This window comes from Acomys minous, assembly GCF_964271855.1.
Source record: "Acomys minous genome assembly, chromosome: 5".
Lineage (NCBI taxonomy): Eukaryota > Metazoa > Chordata > Mammalia > Rodentia > Muridae > Acomys > Acomys minous.
The window spans coordinates 32,945,362-32,962,935 of record NC_140494.1 but is presented as its reverse complement, the minus strand read 5'-3'; the positions used below and the strand labels follow the sequence as shown (position 1 = coordinate 32,962,935).

Here is a 17,574-nt window from a genome sequence, read left to right as displayed (position 1 = left end):
TGTGTCTCACCTAGGCAACACAGTGAGAGAACCACTCAGGCCCAGATCCAGGGCTTTGAATTGTCCCATCCCAAAAGCTACGCCATCTATGAACTGTCAGAGTGTGAAAGGACTGGTCCTGCTGATCCAAAGCTGCAGGATCTACATGACACAAGGCAACAGCAGGATAACCAAGAGTCCTGGAGAAGATCCGGTATTGATGGTGTGATGGACGCCAGAGGCCTTGAGCCCCACCCATGACTCACTGCAATAGACATTTGCAAGTAGAGATGAATGGACCAAAGGGTAACCTGCTGGACACACGGGAATTACACGAAGAGGTACTTCCGCTTTGTCTTTCTTTTCAGGGGGAGATTGCAGGGCAAAGGGCAGATACAACAGATGGGGAGAAGAACAGGACTGGGGTGCATGACGTGAAACTCACAAAGAATCAATAAACAGTAAAAAAACAAAAACAACAAAACCAAACAAAAATCCCACTTACTACACAGTCGAGAAAATCAGAGTCCAGATCCTAGCACCCACACTAACAGACCCGACATACTTGTAACCCAGCTCTGAGACAGGCAGAGACAGGAAGATTTCTGGGATTTCCAGCCAACCTATGAAACACCAAGCTTCAAGGTTAAGGAGAAAGCCTTCTTTAAAGGAACAGGTGGCGAGTGATACAGAAGGGCACCAATGTTCCCTTCTGGCTACCATGTATATGCACAAGCACATACACTCACATGCATGCCTATCTTATAGACAAGCATGCAAATAAACAAACAGTTAAAAACAATTCAAGGAAACTAGATGTGATGGCACATGTCTTTAATCCCAGCATTCAGGAGGCAGATCTGTTAGAGGGCAGCCTGGTCACCATTCTGAGTTCTAGGCCAGCCAAACCTACATACTGAGATCCTGTCTTAAGAACTAAATCCTAGAAATAACAGTCCAGGGAAGCCCTGCTTTGCTTTATTCTTGCTTTTTGTTGTTGTTGTTCTGTTTCCCCCCTTTGATTTCCTAGTATTTTATGAAAAGATTTTAATGTACATTCATAAGAACAGCTGGTATTTTTCTGTGTGTATTTTTAAAAATCAAGATTATATTATTTTCTTTTGAGTGGACAATTTTCTTTTTCATGAATTTGTGTAGAATTCTTAACTTCTTTTTTTCTTTCCATTTTGTTAGAGATAACTTCTAAGGTAAGAAAATGGTTTAGAAGCTTCTTCTGAATGAGAATAGTCAAAGCAACAAAGGATACATTTATTCCAAAAAGAGGAAGCATACTGGGAGGCACGGAACAGAGCAGGCCAGCTGAAAGCCCTGGGAAGCACAGGCTGATAAGGAGGACGCATGGGGAGAAGTGGCACACTGCTCCTGCCACAGTTCTCTCCCTCCCTTCCCAGCGCAAAGTGAAGCCAAAGCCCCCGCGGGAGCCTCGGGAGTCAAGGAGCAGTGAAGGCTCTGTCTGTATCAAGAGGCAAAGCAGAGTAGTTAGGCAGTAGCCGTGGCCTGTGGTGTCACAGAAGTACTGTTCCCAGACCTGACCGGCAGAGTGAGGAGCTCCTGCCAATCCTCGGGGCATAAAAGACTTAGTGCTGTGTGACCACATCAGTCATTATTAGTAAAATTCAGCACTTGAGGCAGACATTGGAATAAAAATAGGAGCATTTTGAAAACAAGTTTATTATTTTAAAAAAAGTTCTACTGAAAAAGGCAGCATTCCCTTTAAAAGTGACTTTCTGTACAAAGCATTAATGCCAAACTACTTTTAGCAGAGGATGAAATAAAACATGATATTGTGAGAGATACAACACTTATCGACTTATTTTACATTTGGCAACATGGATTTTCACTTGAACAACGAATAACATTAGAGGAGAAACAAAACACACATTGCCTGCTTCACTTGGCCACAGAAAGTGTGCTCTGCCCCTGTGACATGACCTATGATCACTATCAAAGAAGCCCTTACCAGCAACCCTTCGCTCAATTTCTGTATCACGGAAACATGTCTTTCTCACCCATCACATAGCCTCTTGTGCTAACTTAAGCAGGATCAGGCCAGAAAGTAACTGGTCCCTTCTGGCTTGAGCAGAGGGCCTATCTTTCAACGCTGTAACGGTGTACTTAGCACCATCACTCTTGTTGTATGATAGCTTAACATCTTGTGTCTGACAGGCCAGAGTCAGGATGGGAAACAATATCTAGATGGATCTTTACACAGATGCAAACAGAATTGGATCTTTTAAAAACTGTGAAAAAGACAGGGAGTTTGCCTTTAAATATGCATTGTAAAATAACACAAACACAGTCCTTCCTTCTTTTGACAAAGTTCGCCCATCCATCTGTCTGGCTTGCAGACCTACAGGGTTCAGAGTAATCTCTGATGTGCACTGTGAGGCAGGTGGTGTCACCTACTAGTTGTCTGTTGAAAACCACAGATGTGGACGTCTGGGATCAAGCATAAGCTGAAAGCTTCTTTTTTTCCTCAAACTGTTTGTCCACTGCCAGAGACAGGGCCTTGAGGAAACCCTCGATGGTGACGCTGGGTGCCTGAAAAGATACACAGGCATTACAGAGTGGACCTGGCAGCTACCATCTATACATTTGTGGAACCAGGAAGAAGCTCAGCTCTCTGTAGGATAAATAAGTCCAGGACCTCTCAGGCCCACAACAGGACATCCAAATGTGGTTTGTAAAAGATGATGTAATTTGCTCTTTCCTATTGGTTAGGAAAGGCTACTAGAGTAGGCAGGTATGACCAGCAAGTCATCCATCTGCTAAGAAGGAAGAGAACCTGTTGGGAACAGAACGTGAAGCCTTAAGGCCTGCCATTTTGGAACCTTTTCCAAAAAAGCTCACCCAATGTCCTGAAACCATGAGGCCCAACAAAGGTGCTTTATACCGAGAATCACTTTACAGCCTAACACCAAGCTGTCCCCTCTGTGTCAAAGCACCCATCTCATGGCCCATGGGCACTTCCTTGGTACTGAAGACCACACCTACACAGCAGTTGCCATTGGCCAGGTAAGAGAATGACTCCAGGTCACCACTGGGTGTGAGCAGAGCCCAGGCTCCTGGGGCACAAGTACTAAGGAGGAAGAAGTTCCCAATGCACCATGGTACGTGTGTGACTGTGGTTGCTGCACACGCGTATGTGTGCACTTATGAACACATACCTGGGAGAGCCATTTCTTTCCCAAGTACCCAGTGCCTATAATGAACAGTGTTGTCAACTTGAGAGATAGGCCTCTGGGCTTTTCTTTTGAGAATTGTCCCTATTACATCAATTATGGCAAGACCTGCCCACTGTGGTAGCACCACTACCTGGTTGTGTATAAATGTGTATAAGTTCATATGGGGCCCTGGACTGTGTAAATGGAGAAGGGAACTGTACAGCACTATTTATTCATTATTCATTCCCTGCTTCTTGATTGCGGACCAGCAACTTCAAGTTCCTGCTGCTTTCACTTCCACACCATGATGGCCTGTACCTTGAATTCAGAGTTAGAATAAACCTTTTCTCCTTCAAACTGCTTTGTAAAGAATATTTTATCACAGCAACTGGAAAAGAAGCTAAGACACTACCCCAAATCCTGTGCGCAGTGTGGGTGAGGGACCTGGGTATCCAGTACACAGGGCCAAGGGGAAGCTCACCTGAATGTAGAGTGCATGAGCCAGGAAAGGGAGTTTCCTCAGGACCCGTCCGCTGAGGCCCTCACTCTTCCTGTATGAAAAGAATCAGAATCACGGATGTCAACTTCATATACAAATGTACACAATTCAGGGCTAATTCCCCTCTTCATGGTGAACCGGAGCTCAAAGGCTAGTCAAGGCAGACCAAAAGCACAAGCCTTGGCCCCAAAGACTGCTGTCCTCTCTTCTCCCCAACAGCACCTGTCATCTTTGGGTCCTGCTCCGAGTGAGACTACAGGACCAAGTGCCCACCTATGAGCATAAGGTGTGGAGTAAGACACTGTGGCACAGAGCTGCCAGCAGAATGCCCAACCAAGACACCATGCTTAAGCTTTTACAGACATCTTTGAACTGTGCTCCTCCTCCTCTCCAGCAACACTGTATTCTGCAGGTTAACCTTTCACTCAAAACCTTCCACACGCTTCATGGCTTCTGAATCAAGTCCAAACTGGCCAGAGGGAGGTTCACAACATGGCCCCTCTCCAGCGCCACCAGGCTCACCTGTGGGAAGTAGCCATGACGACAGCTGGCAGCACACTGCCCGGCAGCCTTTGAGGAACTGCGACGACGACGACAGGCGTAGTCTGTCGAGGCTCTGTATGAGACTCCTACCTGCCCCTCACCTTAATCACCAAGGGCATGTCCCTTCTCGCTCTTCTTGTATGAGTTGCAGGCCTCTTTTGCAGCCAGGCCAACTCATGCAGTTCCCTGATAGCTCACCTCCAGAGTCTTCTCTGGCCCCCAAAGGATATCACAATACCTAGTTACCTCACCAAATTATTTTTCTTGGGTAAAAACTGACATCAGTTTGTACCTTGAAATTTCACTCAAAAGGAGGCTCAATTTCGACACATTATTTTCAATGAAGCCAATCATTTCCAGCTCTCGAAGGGTCAGCAGCTGCTGACGAGGATATATAATCTGGCACTGGAGAACAAAGGCAGAGTAGTTATGACAGAGTCCACACAGGACAAGGGACAGGCACCAGGAGCAAGTGCTTCCAGGGCTATCAGAAATTGTCATGATTTATTTAAGGCCAAAAATAACCACTCGAATACAGGCATTAGAAAACAGCTCTGCACACTTCCAACATTCTTCCTCAAAGGTCAGATTGCAGATAATAAAGCATGGCTCAGGGCCAGGAGCAAGCCAGATGCTGATCCTGGCTTCATGTCAGGGTGGGGGCAGTGCTGGGTAGTGCTAAGCTGCTGCCTTAGATATAGAAATAAGTGTCAAACCTAGAGGAGCAAAATTGGAATGCAGAACTAGGACCACAGCTGTCTTCAAAGAAAATTTTCTTTTCTTTTAAGATTTATTTATTTATTATATGTACAATGTTCTGTTGGCATGTGTGCTTACACTCCAGAAGAGGGCACCAGATCTCATTACAGATGGTTCTGAGCCACCATGTGGTTGCTGGGAATTGAACTCAGGACCTCTGGATGAGCAGCCAGTGCTATTAACCACTGAACCACCTCTCCGGCCCCAAAATTTCTTTTGTTCTTCGAGAATGACTAGTTTAGTAGAATGACAGACAAGGCAGTAGGTTCCTGATGCTCTCCCTCACAGAGTACTTGCCTGGAAGCCAGAGGTTTGGTCAAGGAGCTGCACTAAGCCGTCAGGATGGCTCTGACTGCTTCCACAGAAGCATTTCTGTGTACTTTGGAGGTTTGTGGGTCAAAAGAAAACAGGTCTCTATTTGGTATTCTTACCTCTTTGCACAAGTGATTCTCTCAGGTCCCTACAGCCAGCGAATTTATACAGGCAGGAACATATCACAAGAGTCCAGATTGCAAGCTCCCGATAAGAGTGAGACCCAATTATACAGCATCTACCTTCAGGACCAGCCTGTTTCATTACAGTATCTGGAAATTTCATTCTTTCTTTGCATATACACGTGTATACCGTGTGCGTGCACATATGCTTGCATGATCAGTGTGTGTTTGGCCAGATGCTGATGTCTTCTCGTTAGCTCTCCACCTTACAGAATAAGGCACGACCTCTCACTTGAACCAGAGCAGGGCTACACAGAATTTCTCCACCTGACTCCTGGGATTACAGGCGGGCTTGCTACATTTATGTGGGTGCTGGGAATCTGAACTCTAGTCCTCCTGTTTGGATGGCAGTCATTCTATGCAATAAACTATCTCCTAAACTCTACCTTAGTTTTTCACAAAATGACCAAAGTAAAACCATCTAAGTTACACTTTAGAACGTCCCAGATTTGTGGCATAAGTGACAAATGTCCCATTATGAGGGCTAAAAGACACAGCTGAAGTATCTGTGACCTCCAACACACCCAGCTCCCTCACTGGGCCTACTCCATGCTGAGCTCTTTGGCAGTACAGAAGCTCCACAGACCCCACCCCACCCCCAAAGCTAGGACAGGGTGCCAAAGCCAGAACATGCTAACTTGAGTATCCTTTCTGGGCTCTTGGCTGAGCTGGCTCCCTGTTCCTGCCCCAAAGTGACCATGCTGGCCTTGGTCAGGACAGCAGGCCCACTACCTTATGAAGTGTCAGGCAATGGCTACAGGATCCGCGAGGGCAGCTCCACTCTGCAGGCTGGGGCAATGATTCCAGCACAATCACACAACTCTACATGTTGGCCTGCCCGGTAACTGCCCAGGTTCTTATAACATGAGCTGTCAGATGCAGGACCGAGAACACAACTCTCAGTCAGTCATAGTTCTGTGAACTATGACCTTCAGTTAGTGTCACCTGTGAACTGTAACTTTCAGTCAGACAGTACTCTGAAAACTTTGGCCTTCAGTCAGTGTACCCTGTGAAGCAAGACTTCCATTGTCCTTTGTATAGGCTATGAGACTGGTCACTTTTACAGACCATGGCTGGCTCAGAACCAGGAAGTGCTTAACTGTCTACTTACAGCCCTCTCACTGACTGGTACCTCACATACTGAAGTGTTACTCATACTGTGCCAGAAGAACAGAAATATTGTTAAGAGTATGGTACAATGACATAGATCAAAAATACTGAGCCACCAGGGATAATCTAGATGCCACATAATTTTCAATGTAAGATGTCTATGATAAAATGTCTATTAGAACTAGTAAACATTAAGCTATGCTAATTAACTACTAACATGTAGAAATCTAGTAATGGTCAGGAGTGAAAAATAAACAAAGGTACCTTCATCAGTTCTTCTAAACAAGAGAGGTAGATTCTGAAGATGGCAGCTGCAGACGGGGGCCCAATGTATTGCTTGATATCAGCTCTGTCCACAAAAGCCACGTCAATCTTCTCAGTGATGTTGGAGGTGGTCAGAATCACCACGTTGGAATGCCTGTTGTAAGAAATAGCAAGAATCAGAGCAATGTGCTTCAAACTCAGTTCCGTTCTGCCCGATTTGAAAGGTGCGTGGGTAGGAGGAACAGTAGGTCCATGACTGGAAGAGCCTAGCTAGCTTCATTTTGGTGGCCATGCTTCAAGCAAGAGTAACCTTCTAAAACTGCTTTCATATCCTGAGAGCCCTGACCCCCTAGTCAGGCTCTCTTGGCTTGCAGCAGGTCTATGTTCAACAGGCACTGCCAAGGCTTTTGCTTCTAGAAAGCTGTGGTATACTTGATTGGACTTGATGTCTCACGTACTTCAGCCTTGGGGAAGATCTCACTTTGTGCAACATCCCTGACCACCCTAACTAAACATCCTCCCTGAGGACCTGAGGCGATGGAGACTATTAGCCTTGAGCATAAAGAAGGCAAGAGGGACACCATGGGGAGTATCTTCTGACTCCACGTTACCTTCTAACTAACGGGAAGAAGATGCCTGCCCCTTCTGGCAATGGGGGAGGCAATCAGCATAATGGGGTGCTTCAGGCAGGCAGGTGGGGACGATCATAAACATTACAGGGGATCTCAGGCAGGCAAGTGGGAAGCTCATCAGGGGACACTGGGAAGGAGAGTGGAGAGTCTGTCAGTATGACAGAGATCCTGAGTAGCAAGGTAGAAATATAACCAGTTTAACACAGGACCTAGGTAGCAATGGTTTGGAGCTTAGTGTTTATCTGGTCTGTTATGGGAATGATGCCGGAAGAGATGGTAGTGAATATTTCAGGCAGGCTGTAGAAGGCACCTTCCTTGGAGACTGCAAGGAGACCCCGGCAGCAATAGCTAACGTGAAGGAAATGACTTTGAGAGCAAGTCTAAAGCGAGGTGATCATCGTATTTCTCCATCACCACTCATGTGCATGCTCACTACTTATCCCAGTGTTACCTTTTAATCTGATCAATTTGAGTCAAGACAGCATTGACTACACGGATAGCATCTGAAGGCTCTGCGCCTGCTCTGCACGCATTTCGAGCAGCTGTAAGACTCTCCACCTGGGGGGACAGAGCAACAGGTCAAAATGAAGAGAAACTGGCACTTCACAGGCAGCTAAGGACTGAATGTGCCTAGGTGTGCTGCCTACTCCTAGAAGCTCAATGCACAGAGCGTTAGGAAAAGACCAGCAGAAAAGAGCCTGCAGTAGCAGCAAGGGGCAATTCAGGCAAAGGTTGACTACCTGTGAGTGCCTACCTCATCGATCAGCACAAACACCAGAGCTTCTTTATCATCAATCAAGTCCTGAATCTTCTGGAACATCTTAGTTACCAACTTGCCACTCTGAAACCAAAGCACTCTTATTAGTGGTGCCAACTTGTAGAGGATGTTACAGGAGCACAAACACTATTGCACTTTAGGACATGGAAACCTGAGACGGCATCTGTTGCTGCTCAGGGTGGCACAGTGCAAGTGACCCCACGATGATCACCTGCATGAGCTGACTCCTCTGGGACCAAGACAAGCACTGATAGCAACAGAGAAACTGATGAGGGAAAATTACAAGCAGCTTGTTCCCAGTTGCCTATATCCTACCTTAACACCTACCACAAGACCATACTGAAATGAGATGCCTTAGCTACATAGGCTTTCGGGGTTAGGAGCACCCACAACATCATACTGGGATATGCCTCAATTCAGATCCAGAGGACATGAGCATGAAGGCTTCTTGGCAAAAGAGCACAGGCTTTGGTACTTGTTGATGTCCTAGTGGGTGCCCTGCCCTACCCAATCAGAGGTCTGGGATATGACCTCGGAGGATTTCTTTCTTTAATTTAGCCTGCCTCCAAGTCCTCTAGCTCTCAAGCCCATCTCTGATGATAGTCAGGTATTTTGTTTCTTCCTCATTTCACCTTCTTTCCAGAACCTTCTGTATTTGGAATGTTTGGTCAAGACAGAAGACATTGTTTTCCAACTGCATCTAACAATATCAGTAATTAAAACATTTAACACTTACTTCTGAAAACCACTTAGAAAATAGGCTGTGGCTGTTTATTTCAATCAATTGGCCATACCGGTACCTGAGGTGATAAGAAGAGATGTAAGGAAACTACAGCTAACCCACCACCTTTGAACAGCATTCCTCCATTGCCCACACTCTGAAACTGATTGCCCACTCTAAAGATATGTAGCTCTGTACAATTAATAATTGTGGAAAACCTAATAGGATGCAATTAACAGGCCTAGATAACAGTAAAACAAGTTTCCCATATCCTCATTTGACTCAAATAGCAAAAACTCTCATTTTAATCTGCTAATAACTTTTATTTCCAATATAGCAAATGAAACAAAATAAAAACATCAAAAAGTTTTTGCAGGATCTATACTTTTTTTTCCTTCCAAAAACCCTAAAGTGTGGCAATTCCTTTTTCCAGTAACTCAAGCCTTGAAATACTTACTCAAAGGGTCAAAACCCACTAATGCTGATCTGAGAGTCTAAGATGGTGCTGCCCGCCACTCAGAAATAGCACACTAAGCTCACTAAGCAAAGGGAGAGGAGCAAGCTCCTAGGACTCATTCTGTCTGTCTCTCTCTGACATGACACTTCTAAAGACAGCCAAATAGTGTCTTAGAACTCTCTATGTAGATCAAGCTTCCCAGACTTTTATAGTTCTCAGGTCACGGGTCCACAGAAAAATTTCTTCTTTTTAAGAAGCGCCAGTAGTAGTGTTCCATTTTAAAATCACAGCACTAGTTACTTTTACTGCTTACAAAGTGTAGAGAAGGTTATTAGAAAACAACATGACAAAGTAAAGAGCTGGGTAAGTATGAAATAAAATTAATTATAAACAACTATATTGGGCTGGAGAGATGGCTCAGTGGTTGAGCAGACTGGCTGCTCTTCCAGGGGACCTGAGTTCAATTCCCAGCAACCACATGGTGGCTCACCACTATCTATAACTCCAGGTCCTGGGGATCCAACACCATCACAGACAAACGTGCAGGCAAAGCACCAATGCACATAAAAATAAACAAACATTTCTAAAAAACACTATATTTAACAGGATAGAGAGGAAAAATAATTTATATAGGTGTGTGTATGTATGTCATTTCTAACTCACAAGGTAAATACAAATTCCCACATTTTTCAGAGTGAAAGCTAGATTTTTTTCTTTTTTTTTAAAAAAAGATATTATTTATTTATTATTTATATAGTATTCTGCCTATGAGTCAGGAGACCAGAAGAGGGCACCAGATCTTATTATAGATGGTTATGAGCCACCATGTGGTTGCTGGGAATTGAACTCAGGACCTCTGGATGCTCTTAACCTCTGAGCCATCTCTCCAGCCCAAAAGCTAGATTTCTTATATGACTACTTTGCCTTTCTGGTGTTCTAGGAAACTTGCCTTTGGAGGCCTCTAAAGAAAAGATGCAATTTAATCTATTAGAACAGGGACAAGTTAAATGGTCAAATTAAAGTATTCCATGTATATAAAAATACTCAGGCATCTCTCTAAAGAAACAATATAGACACACACCAGTGTAACTCACAGGAATCCTGCTTCATGCTGGAGTAGCAGAACCCAAACTTACCCTGTTTTAGGCGATGAAAAATTAGACAATATCAACAAATGTGACATTTGGTAAGGATTCTGTTGAACAGACAGAGGGAAGAAGGTGACTCCCAAGGGAAATGCTCTAAGAGCTACCCTGGCTGCCTATCCAGGCCTCTCCCAATTACCATCCAAGGAAACCTAGGCATCACGGAGCTGAGGAAATCAAGGTAGGTGCTTGAGGAGAGGTGTCTGCAGGCTGTGGGGCAGAGTTCCACAGGGAAAGGAGAAATGAAGAAATAAATCCTTGAAGCCAGCATGGGGACCTGTGTCTTTGCTGAATACCAAGTTATGTGGTCAGGAGAGTCCACAAAGCCTGAAGGCTCTTGATGCTCATAGAGACTACAAGAATTCGCACTCCTAAGTGGAAAGAGTGCTGCCTTAATCTTCCAGGAACTCACCCTAGGGAGAGCGCACACCAGGAAAAAGGCAAGACTAAACCCAGACCCTTTGCCCAGAACACTGAAAACAGGCCTCAGAACGACCACCCTAGGTTACACGTAGCTGAAAAGGCTTCCAGAACCAAGCCAGCAGATTGAAAGGTAAGATGTGAAAATCTAGATACTTTAACCACAGTGTTCAGTGTTTACGCAAAACAGTTCACATGCTGAATTAGTTTTTCATCATTGTGACCCAATACTTAACAAGAAGCAAGGGAGGACATTATTTTTGCTCACAGTTCAGAGAAACACAGTCCATCCATGGTAGAGGAGGCATGATGGCAGGAGTGGCCTGGCTCACAGCATCAACCAGAAGAGAGAAAGCAGAATGCTACCAGTCACTTGGTTTTTTCTTTTCCCTTTCTATTCAGATTTGGACACTGGCCTAATGGTATCACCCACATATAGGGTAGGTTTTCCTTTCTTAGTTAACCTTTTTGGAAACTCCCTCAAAGACAGACTGGTAGTCTATCTTCTAGATGATTCCAAATCTACTCAGACTGACAATGAAGACAACACACATACCAGGAACATGTAGCCCATAACTGGAAGAAAAGTCAGTCAACAAAGATAACAATGCAATTGATAGGCAAGAACATTAAAAAAAAAAAAAAAAAGCAAGTCATATAAATTGGTTCAGGACTTTAATAAGAACATATGAAGGAAAGAAGAACACAAAAAAGAATGAAGAGAACTCTTCAGAGAAAGAAAACATACAGTGAGGGAAAAACAAAAGCAAACAAACAAACCTAATAACTGGGAGTAAAGCAGACTAGACACGACAGAAAAAAAAAAATCCATGAACTTAAGAATGTAGCAAAAGAAACTTTAAAATTAAGTGTAGCCTTTTTATTTTTTATTTTTTTTAAGCTGAAAAAAGAGGAACTGGAGAGATGGCTCAGGTTAAGAGCACTGACTGCTCTTCTAGACACCTGGGTCTGATTCTCAGGACCCACATAGCTGCTCACAGCCATCTGAAACTTCAGTTCCTCGGGATGCCTTTGGCTTCTCTGGGAACCAGGCACACATGTGGTGCACAGACATATAGTCAGGCAAACACCCATATACATTAAAGTAAGATAAATTAAAAAAATAAAAATCTGAAATAAGAGGGCAAAGTACATGAGTGGTCTGTGAACAACACCTAGTCTAACATGAGGAAGAACAGATTCCCAAGTAATGAGGAATCATCACAGCCTCCAAATGTGAGGAGAACTGAGACCACAAACAGACAGAACTCAGGCAAGGACAGGTGAGTCCACCAGTACATCAATGTTCTTTTCTTAATGATAAAGCACACGGACAGAAAACCTGCTCAGTATCCAGACCTGCTACCCGTGAGCAGAAACACCTTTCTTTCAGTGCACATGCACTAGGACAGTGCCAGGCTGCCGCCATCAGCCTCAGGGCACCTTGTAAGACAGAGTCAAACCCGAGACCATGCTGGGTATAGAGGAATGAACTGACCTACACCCAAGGAGAGGAACCTATGAGTCACAAGTCCTGTTGCTGCTCTCTTTGTTGTCACCAAAGTTACCTGCTTGACAGTCTGATGGTCAGTTTCTGGGCTAATGCTTTACAAAGGGATGTTTTTCCAGTTCCTGGGGGACCTGTAATAATAGCCAAGGGAATATAGTCAAGCCAGTGCTATATTACTTTTAAACATAGTTAAGCGCTATTACTGTTATTACTACAAGTACTGTTAAGTTATAGCTTAAAAGCTCTAGAGGCTCACTATGTAGCCCTGCTGGACTTCACCAGCATGGACTCTGCTATTTCTGGTCGCCCAGATGACATACTGCTTCCTGACTCTTGTCTCCTCTAGGCACACTGAATATACACCACACTTCCTGGCCTACTTCTTGGTGACCCAGCCTTGCTTCCACACTTCCCTATGCAGGCCACACTCATCAAAGGCCAAGTACACCTTTCTCAGTAATGGAGATGGAAGAGTGCCATCTTATTAAGGCCATTCTTGCAGTGGTGTCTTCCACTGTAAATGTCTCACAGGTGGCCTGTACCCCGCATTAGACCAGAGTAGCCGTTATGAGTTAGATGCGGAATGTCATTTAGACCCATTTGTTAAAGGCATGGCCCCAGAGAGGTGCTGTGGGTGGCTGCAGAGTATGAGGTAAAGTGAAGCTTTAGGTCACTGGGGTATGCACCTGAAGGAAACTTGTCAAGACATTGGTCTCTTCCTCTTTCATTCTTGGCTATGATATGATGACTGCTCTCCATGTGTTCCCCCAAAATGTGCTCCCCCACAAGCCCCTAAACAGCAGACTTAACTTCTAAAAGTGTGGACCAAAATACATTTTTCCTTTTTCTTTGAGACAAGGTCTCACTATGTAGGCCTGGCTGGCCTCAAACTCAAGAGATCTGCCTGCTTTTTCTGCCCCCCTAAGGTCTACTCTACCATATCCAGCTTTAAAAAAAGGAAAAAAGAAAAAAGATTTATGTCTTATGTGCATGAGTGTGTTTTCACCTGCATGTAAATGCACCCCATGCATGCAGTGTCCTCAGAAGACAGAAGAGGGCATCAGGTCCCCAGGAACTAGAGATACGGATGGTTATGAGTCACTCCTGGGTGCTGCGACCTAAATCCCAGCCTTCTGCAAGAGCAACAGTTCTCTCAACTACCGAGCCTTCTCTCCAGCTCCTTAAATGATACTTTTAAAACTTGTTGGGCACTGTGACGATCATAATTGGAGGAAACAGGCTAATTATCCTAAGCTTCTCCTTTGGTATCATGGGGGTAATATCTTTATTTTGCTCCATCTCTATACAGTCATGTGGGGGGTGGGTGCAAATCAACAATTTCCCTCTAAAAAGGGCCTGACATATTTTCTTTAAAAACATGGCTTCTGTAGTGCACTCTCGTGAAGTGAGGCAGAGACAATTACAAAGAGAAAGAAAAGAAGGAAAAGAAAACAAAAGAGATTTGTTGTATCCTAAGCACTTATGTTCAGTTGTGAAAAACAGCAATCATTTAATTAAAAAAAAAAAAAAAGTTAGAAGGAAGCAGATAATTTGCACCCAAGAGAAAAGTCAGCTAACAAAACTGACAGACTTTATTGAACTGGATCAGCTTCACAAATATAGGATATCCAAGAGTAATTCTGATGCTTTCAGAAAATAAACAGCTATACATTGTAGCAGGAATAGGTATAAATTATTACTATCAATTTCAGACCATTCATTTTGTTACATGAAAACCCGCCCACCTCACCGTGCAGCAGCACCACCCGGTTCCAAGTGATAAGGTTGCTGTCCACATTCTTGTCTGAGAACAGTAAGGTGGTCATCACATAATCAAGGAGCTAATATGGAAAAGCAAAAAGGCACATAAGGCACCTGGTAAGGCAAAGGTTCCCTGCTTCTGAAGGAGAGAGGGGCAAGGCTAGTCCTGAAAGGACTGTCACCTCTTGACACTCAGAGACTATCTCCTGTCAGTTGCTGTCATTCCAAAAGGTATCTTTAAAAAGGCAGTAAGGTAAAATACTGGTTGGTACCACTCTGAGAGGAAAAACAAAACCATTACTTTTACTTAGAACGAAAACATCTAATTAAAGATGCCCAACTCAGATAGGAAACTCGCTCCTTGGAAACAACAGAACTGGTAGTGGGGTATGCACATAGAACATTTGTCAGAAACCTAAGGAAGTGCCTTTGCAGATGCCAAGTATGCTAGTTTCCTAGTATGCTCCCCAAAGGGCTCATAGGAAGAAAGCAATTCAAAATAAATTCCCATCCTTTTCTAGTCTCTGAACACCTCCTACGTAAAGGATCCTTCTATGCCGGGGAATCTCTGATGGCCTGGCATTCAGGATGTGGGCCATGGGTGGTACTCAGGATTTCTGAAAGCCCACTTGAATCAAGGGACATGAAGAGGCTGGAGAGCAAGACAATACGTACATTCTAAAGAAAAGCAGAGCAACTTACATGTGATTTGACCTCCACATCATACACGAGGCTATCCCAAAGCCCATGAAATTCAGCTGTCAAAGACAATAAGACAAAACCCCAGTTTTAGGAAGACCTTGAGCTCAATGCTTTCCATTGCTTCTAATGTAAGTCAAGACTAATACAGCAAGTACACAGTTGTTTTTTTTCTTTTGAAATTCAACTTTTTTTTTAAATTAAAGATTCAAAATAAATGCCAGTCATATATTTTTGACAGATAAATGAAGTAAAGGGATTGTTCTTAACAAATCTGATAGTAGCCTATCAGGCGGGAGGAGGATCACAAGCTCAAGGCCTGCCAGGGTTAAGAGTGAGTCAAGGCCAGCCTGGGTGAAACCCTATCTCAAACAAACAAACAAACAAATAAACAAACAAGCAAACAACACAGAGGGCCTGCATTGCAGCTCAGAGGTAGACTGCTCGCCTATTTTATGTGAAGCCTTGAGTTCAATCCCCAGTACAAAAGAGAGAGAATGAATTACTCTTCATGAGAGGACTAGTGCTTTTACAGATGAATTCTTCCCACCTTACTGGCTGGCTTTCACAATGCTAGAATGTTCTAAGCATGCTACTGCAAGAGAACATTAATCAACAGGCTTACACAACCACTCTTCCATGACCTAAAACTGTGAGCCAAAACAAACCCTTCTCCTTATAAACTAACTGTCCCAGGCATTTGCTATAGTATGGAAGGCTAACACCGTGATATCCTTCTCCTTATAAGCTAAGTGTCTTAGGCATTTGTTACAGTATGGAAAGCTAACACGGTGATACCCTTCTCCTTATACGCTAACTGTCTCAAGTACTTACTATAGTAATGGAAAGCTAACACAGTGATATCCTTGTCATTCATTTCGTAAGAGATAAAGCATCCTAAAAGTCTTATAAAACCAAAGAACCAAATCTCACTAAGTGACTTGGCATACCTCAGGTGTGTCTGAAGCTTCTGACTCAGGCCTTCCTTGGCTGCCTCCCTCCACCACTACCCACCCACCAGGACCCTGTACCTGCAGGCAGAACCCAGTGACTTGCTGCAATTATATTTTCTGTTTCTTCATCCAAATTCTCGCTGCTGGGCCCATCTTCATTCAGCTGGAAGATGTGAAGTGCGATGGTACATGCGCTCAAATCAATGGGCTGTTGACGAGGTAGAAAGAAAACACATCTGTGCGACTCAGAACACTCCTTAACTTCTGTTATATATCCAAAATTAAAACCAGTCAGACCCTCAGTCCTGTTCCTGGCTCTGTCAAGAGCATCCTGGCACGCAGTCTCCTCCGTTAGCACCCAGCTTGGGGGAGACATAGCTAAGCTTATCTAGCCACTAAAACCAATAGATAGTTAAGTAACCTGTGCCAATGTCAATATTAGATGATTTCCTCATACTCCCTAAGGGTGTGTCAACAAGGAATTTACCTGAGGGTCTTTAGCCTTTAACTCTGTGTCAACAATAGACACAGACTGAACATTTCTGGTCAGAAAAGGCTCATCAAACTCAGTCCATGTGTAATCTCCAAACACAATATTGTGCCTGTTGAGCAGTTTGTAAACATTCAGTTTTATGTCTTCTTTTTTTGCAGTGCTAGAAAGATGAAACAAAACGTACATAAGTTTTATTTCTGTGTGAGAAAATAGTTAAGATATCGAGTTAAGAAAGACATTAAAGTATAGCCAGGTCTGGTGGGGGCATGCCTATAATGCACGCAGGAGAACATACCTCCCTCAGACCTTACACATACGTAAGAAAGTCGTTAGTCAAAATCAGGCTTGGCAGTGGACTGTCTAGGGATCAACTGCGGGGACCTGGGCCTGCAGTCACAGCCTCAGCCACCCTCAGCTCCTCATTAGAAAAAGGAGGCGCCCCTAGTTCTTGACGTGCAACTATGAAGATTAATCAAAATTCTGTGTTGGGACAAGCCTAAAACATAATGAGCATTGACTCCATGATAGCAGCCCTGTGAAGGGAAGGCTGGAAGAGCACAGCTGTAAGGTCTAACCTAGAGTACATTCATCTTTTTTAACAGGTCATCTAAAACCAGATTCAGGCTCAGCAGACTAAATACTTATTTACCTCCCCGCTCTACTGACACTCCACTTTCTCGCACCCCTGACTGTCTTCTGACCCTCAGTGGGTGTAGTCCTACTACGTGGAGCGCGTCATTTCATTGTTGGACCGCGCTCCACAGGCTTCTAAGTTGGGAGTTCTGGGGGGTCCTGCCAGCGAGTGTGGAATGGTGTGGTAGGGTCTGGCTGGACTACGCGGTGCTGTGAGGGGTGTGTGGCAGGATGGAGTCTCGGCCGAGCAGGGCGGGGACCCGCTGACTGGTGGGGTAAGGCAGTGCCGTACGGAGTCACGCGTGGTAGCGGTCGGGCCAGGTCGCGCCCCGCGTGGTCGGACTCGGCATAGCTCACCTTCCGCTGAGCTGCAGAACCTCCACATGGACCGCGGGCGACTCGACAACACAGGGAAGCGCTTGTTTCAGGTCGCCCACCGCCTCGTCCATGGCGCCGCCGCCCGGAGCCAAGGGAACGCGGCTGCAGTGAGGCCGCGGTCGCCGCCCCACGCCCCGCGCCCCGCGGAACAGCCTCCTTAG

General features: G+C 44.6%; 1 protein-coding gene across 1 annotated transcript; it reads right to left on the bottom strand.

Moving 5' to 3' along the window:
• Positions 1–796: 796 nt before the first annotated feature.
• TRIP13 (thyroid hormone receptor interactor 13) lies at positions 797–17,525 on the bottom strand. Its single transcript, XM_084783048.1, has 14 exons — positions 17,393–17,525; positions 16,397–16,562; positions 15,988–16,117; positions 14,960–15,015; positions 14,247–14,337; positions 12,555–12,627; positions 8,980–9,043; positions 8,220–8,306; positions 7,917–8,023; positions 6,834–6,987; positions 4,499–4,611; positions 3,646–3,715; positions 2,407–2,541; positions 797–1,453 (listed from the first exon to the last, which is right to left on the bottom strand). The coding sequence occupies exons 1-13, from the start codon at positions 17,482–17,484 to the stop codon at positions 2,446–2,448; spliced, it is 1,299 nt and encodes a 432-aa protein (XP_084639174.1). The 5' UTR covers positions 17,485–17,525; the 3' UTR covers positions 797–1,453; positions 2,407–2,445.
• Positions 17,526–17,574: the final 49 nt, after the last annotated feature.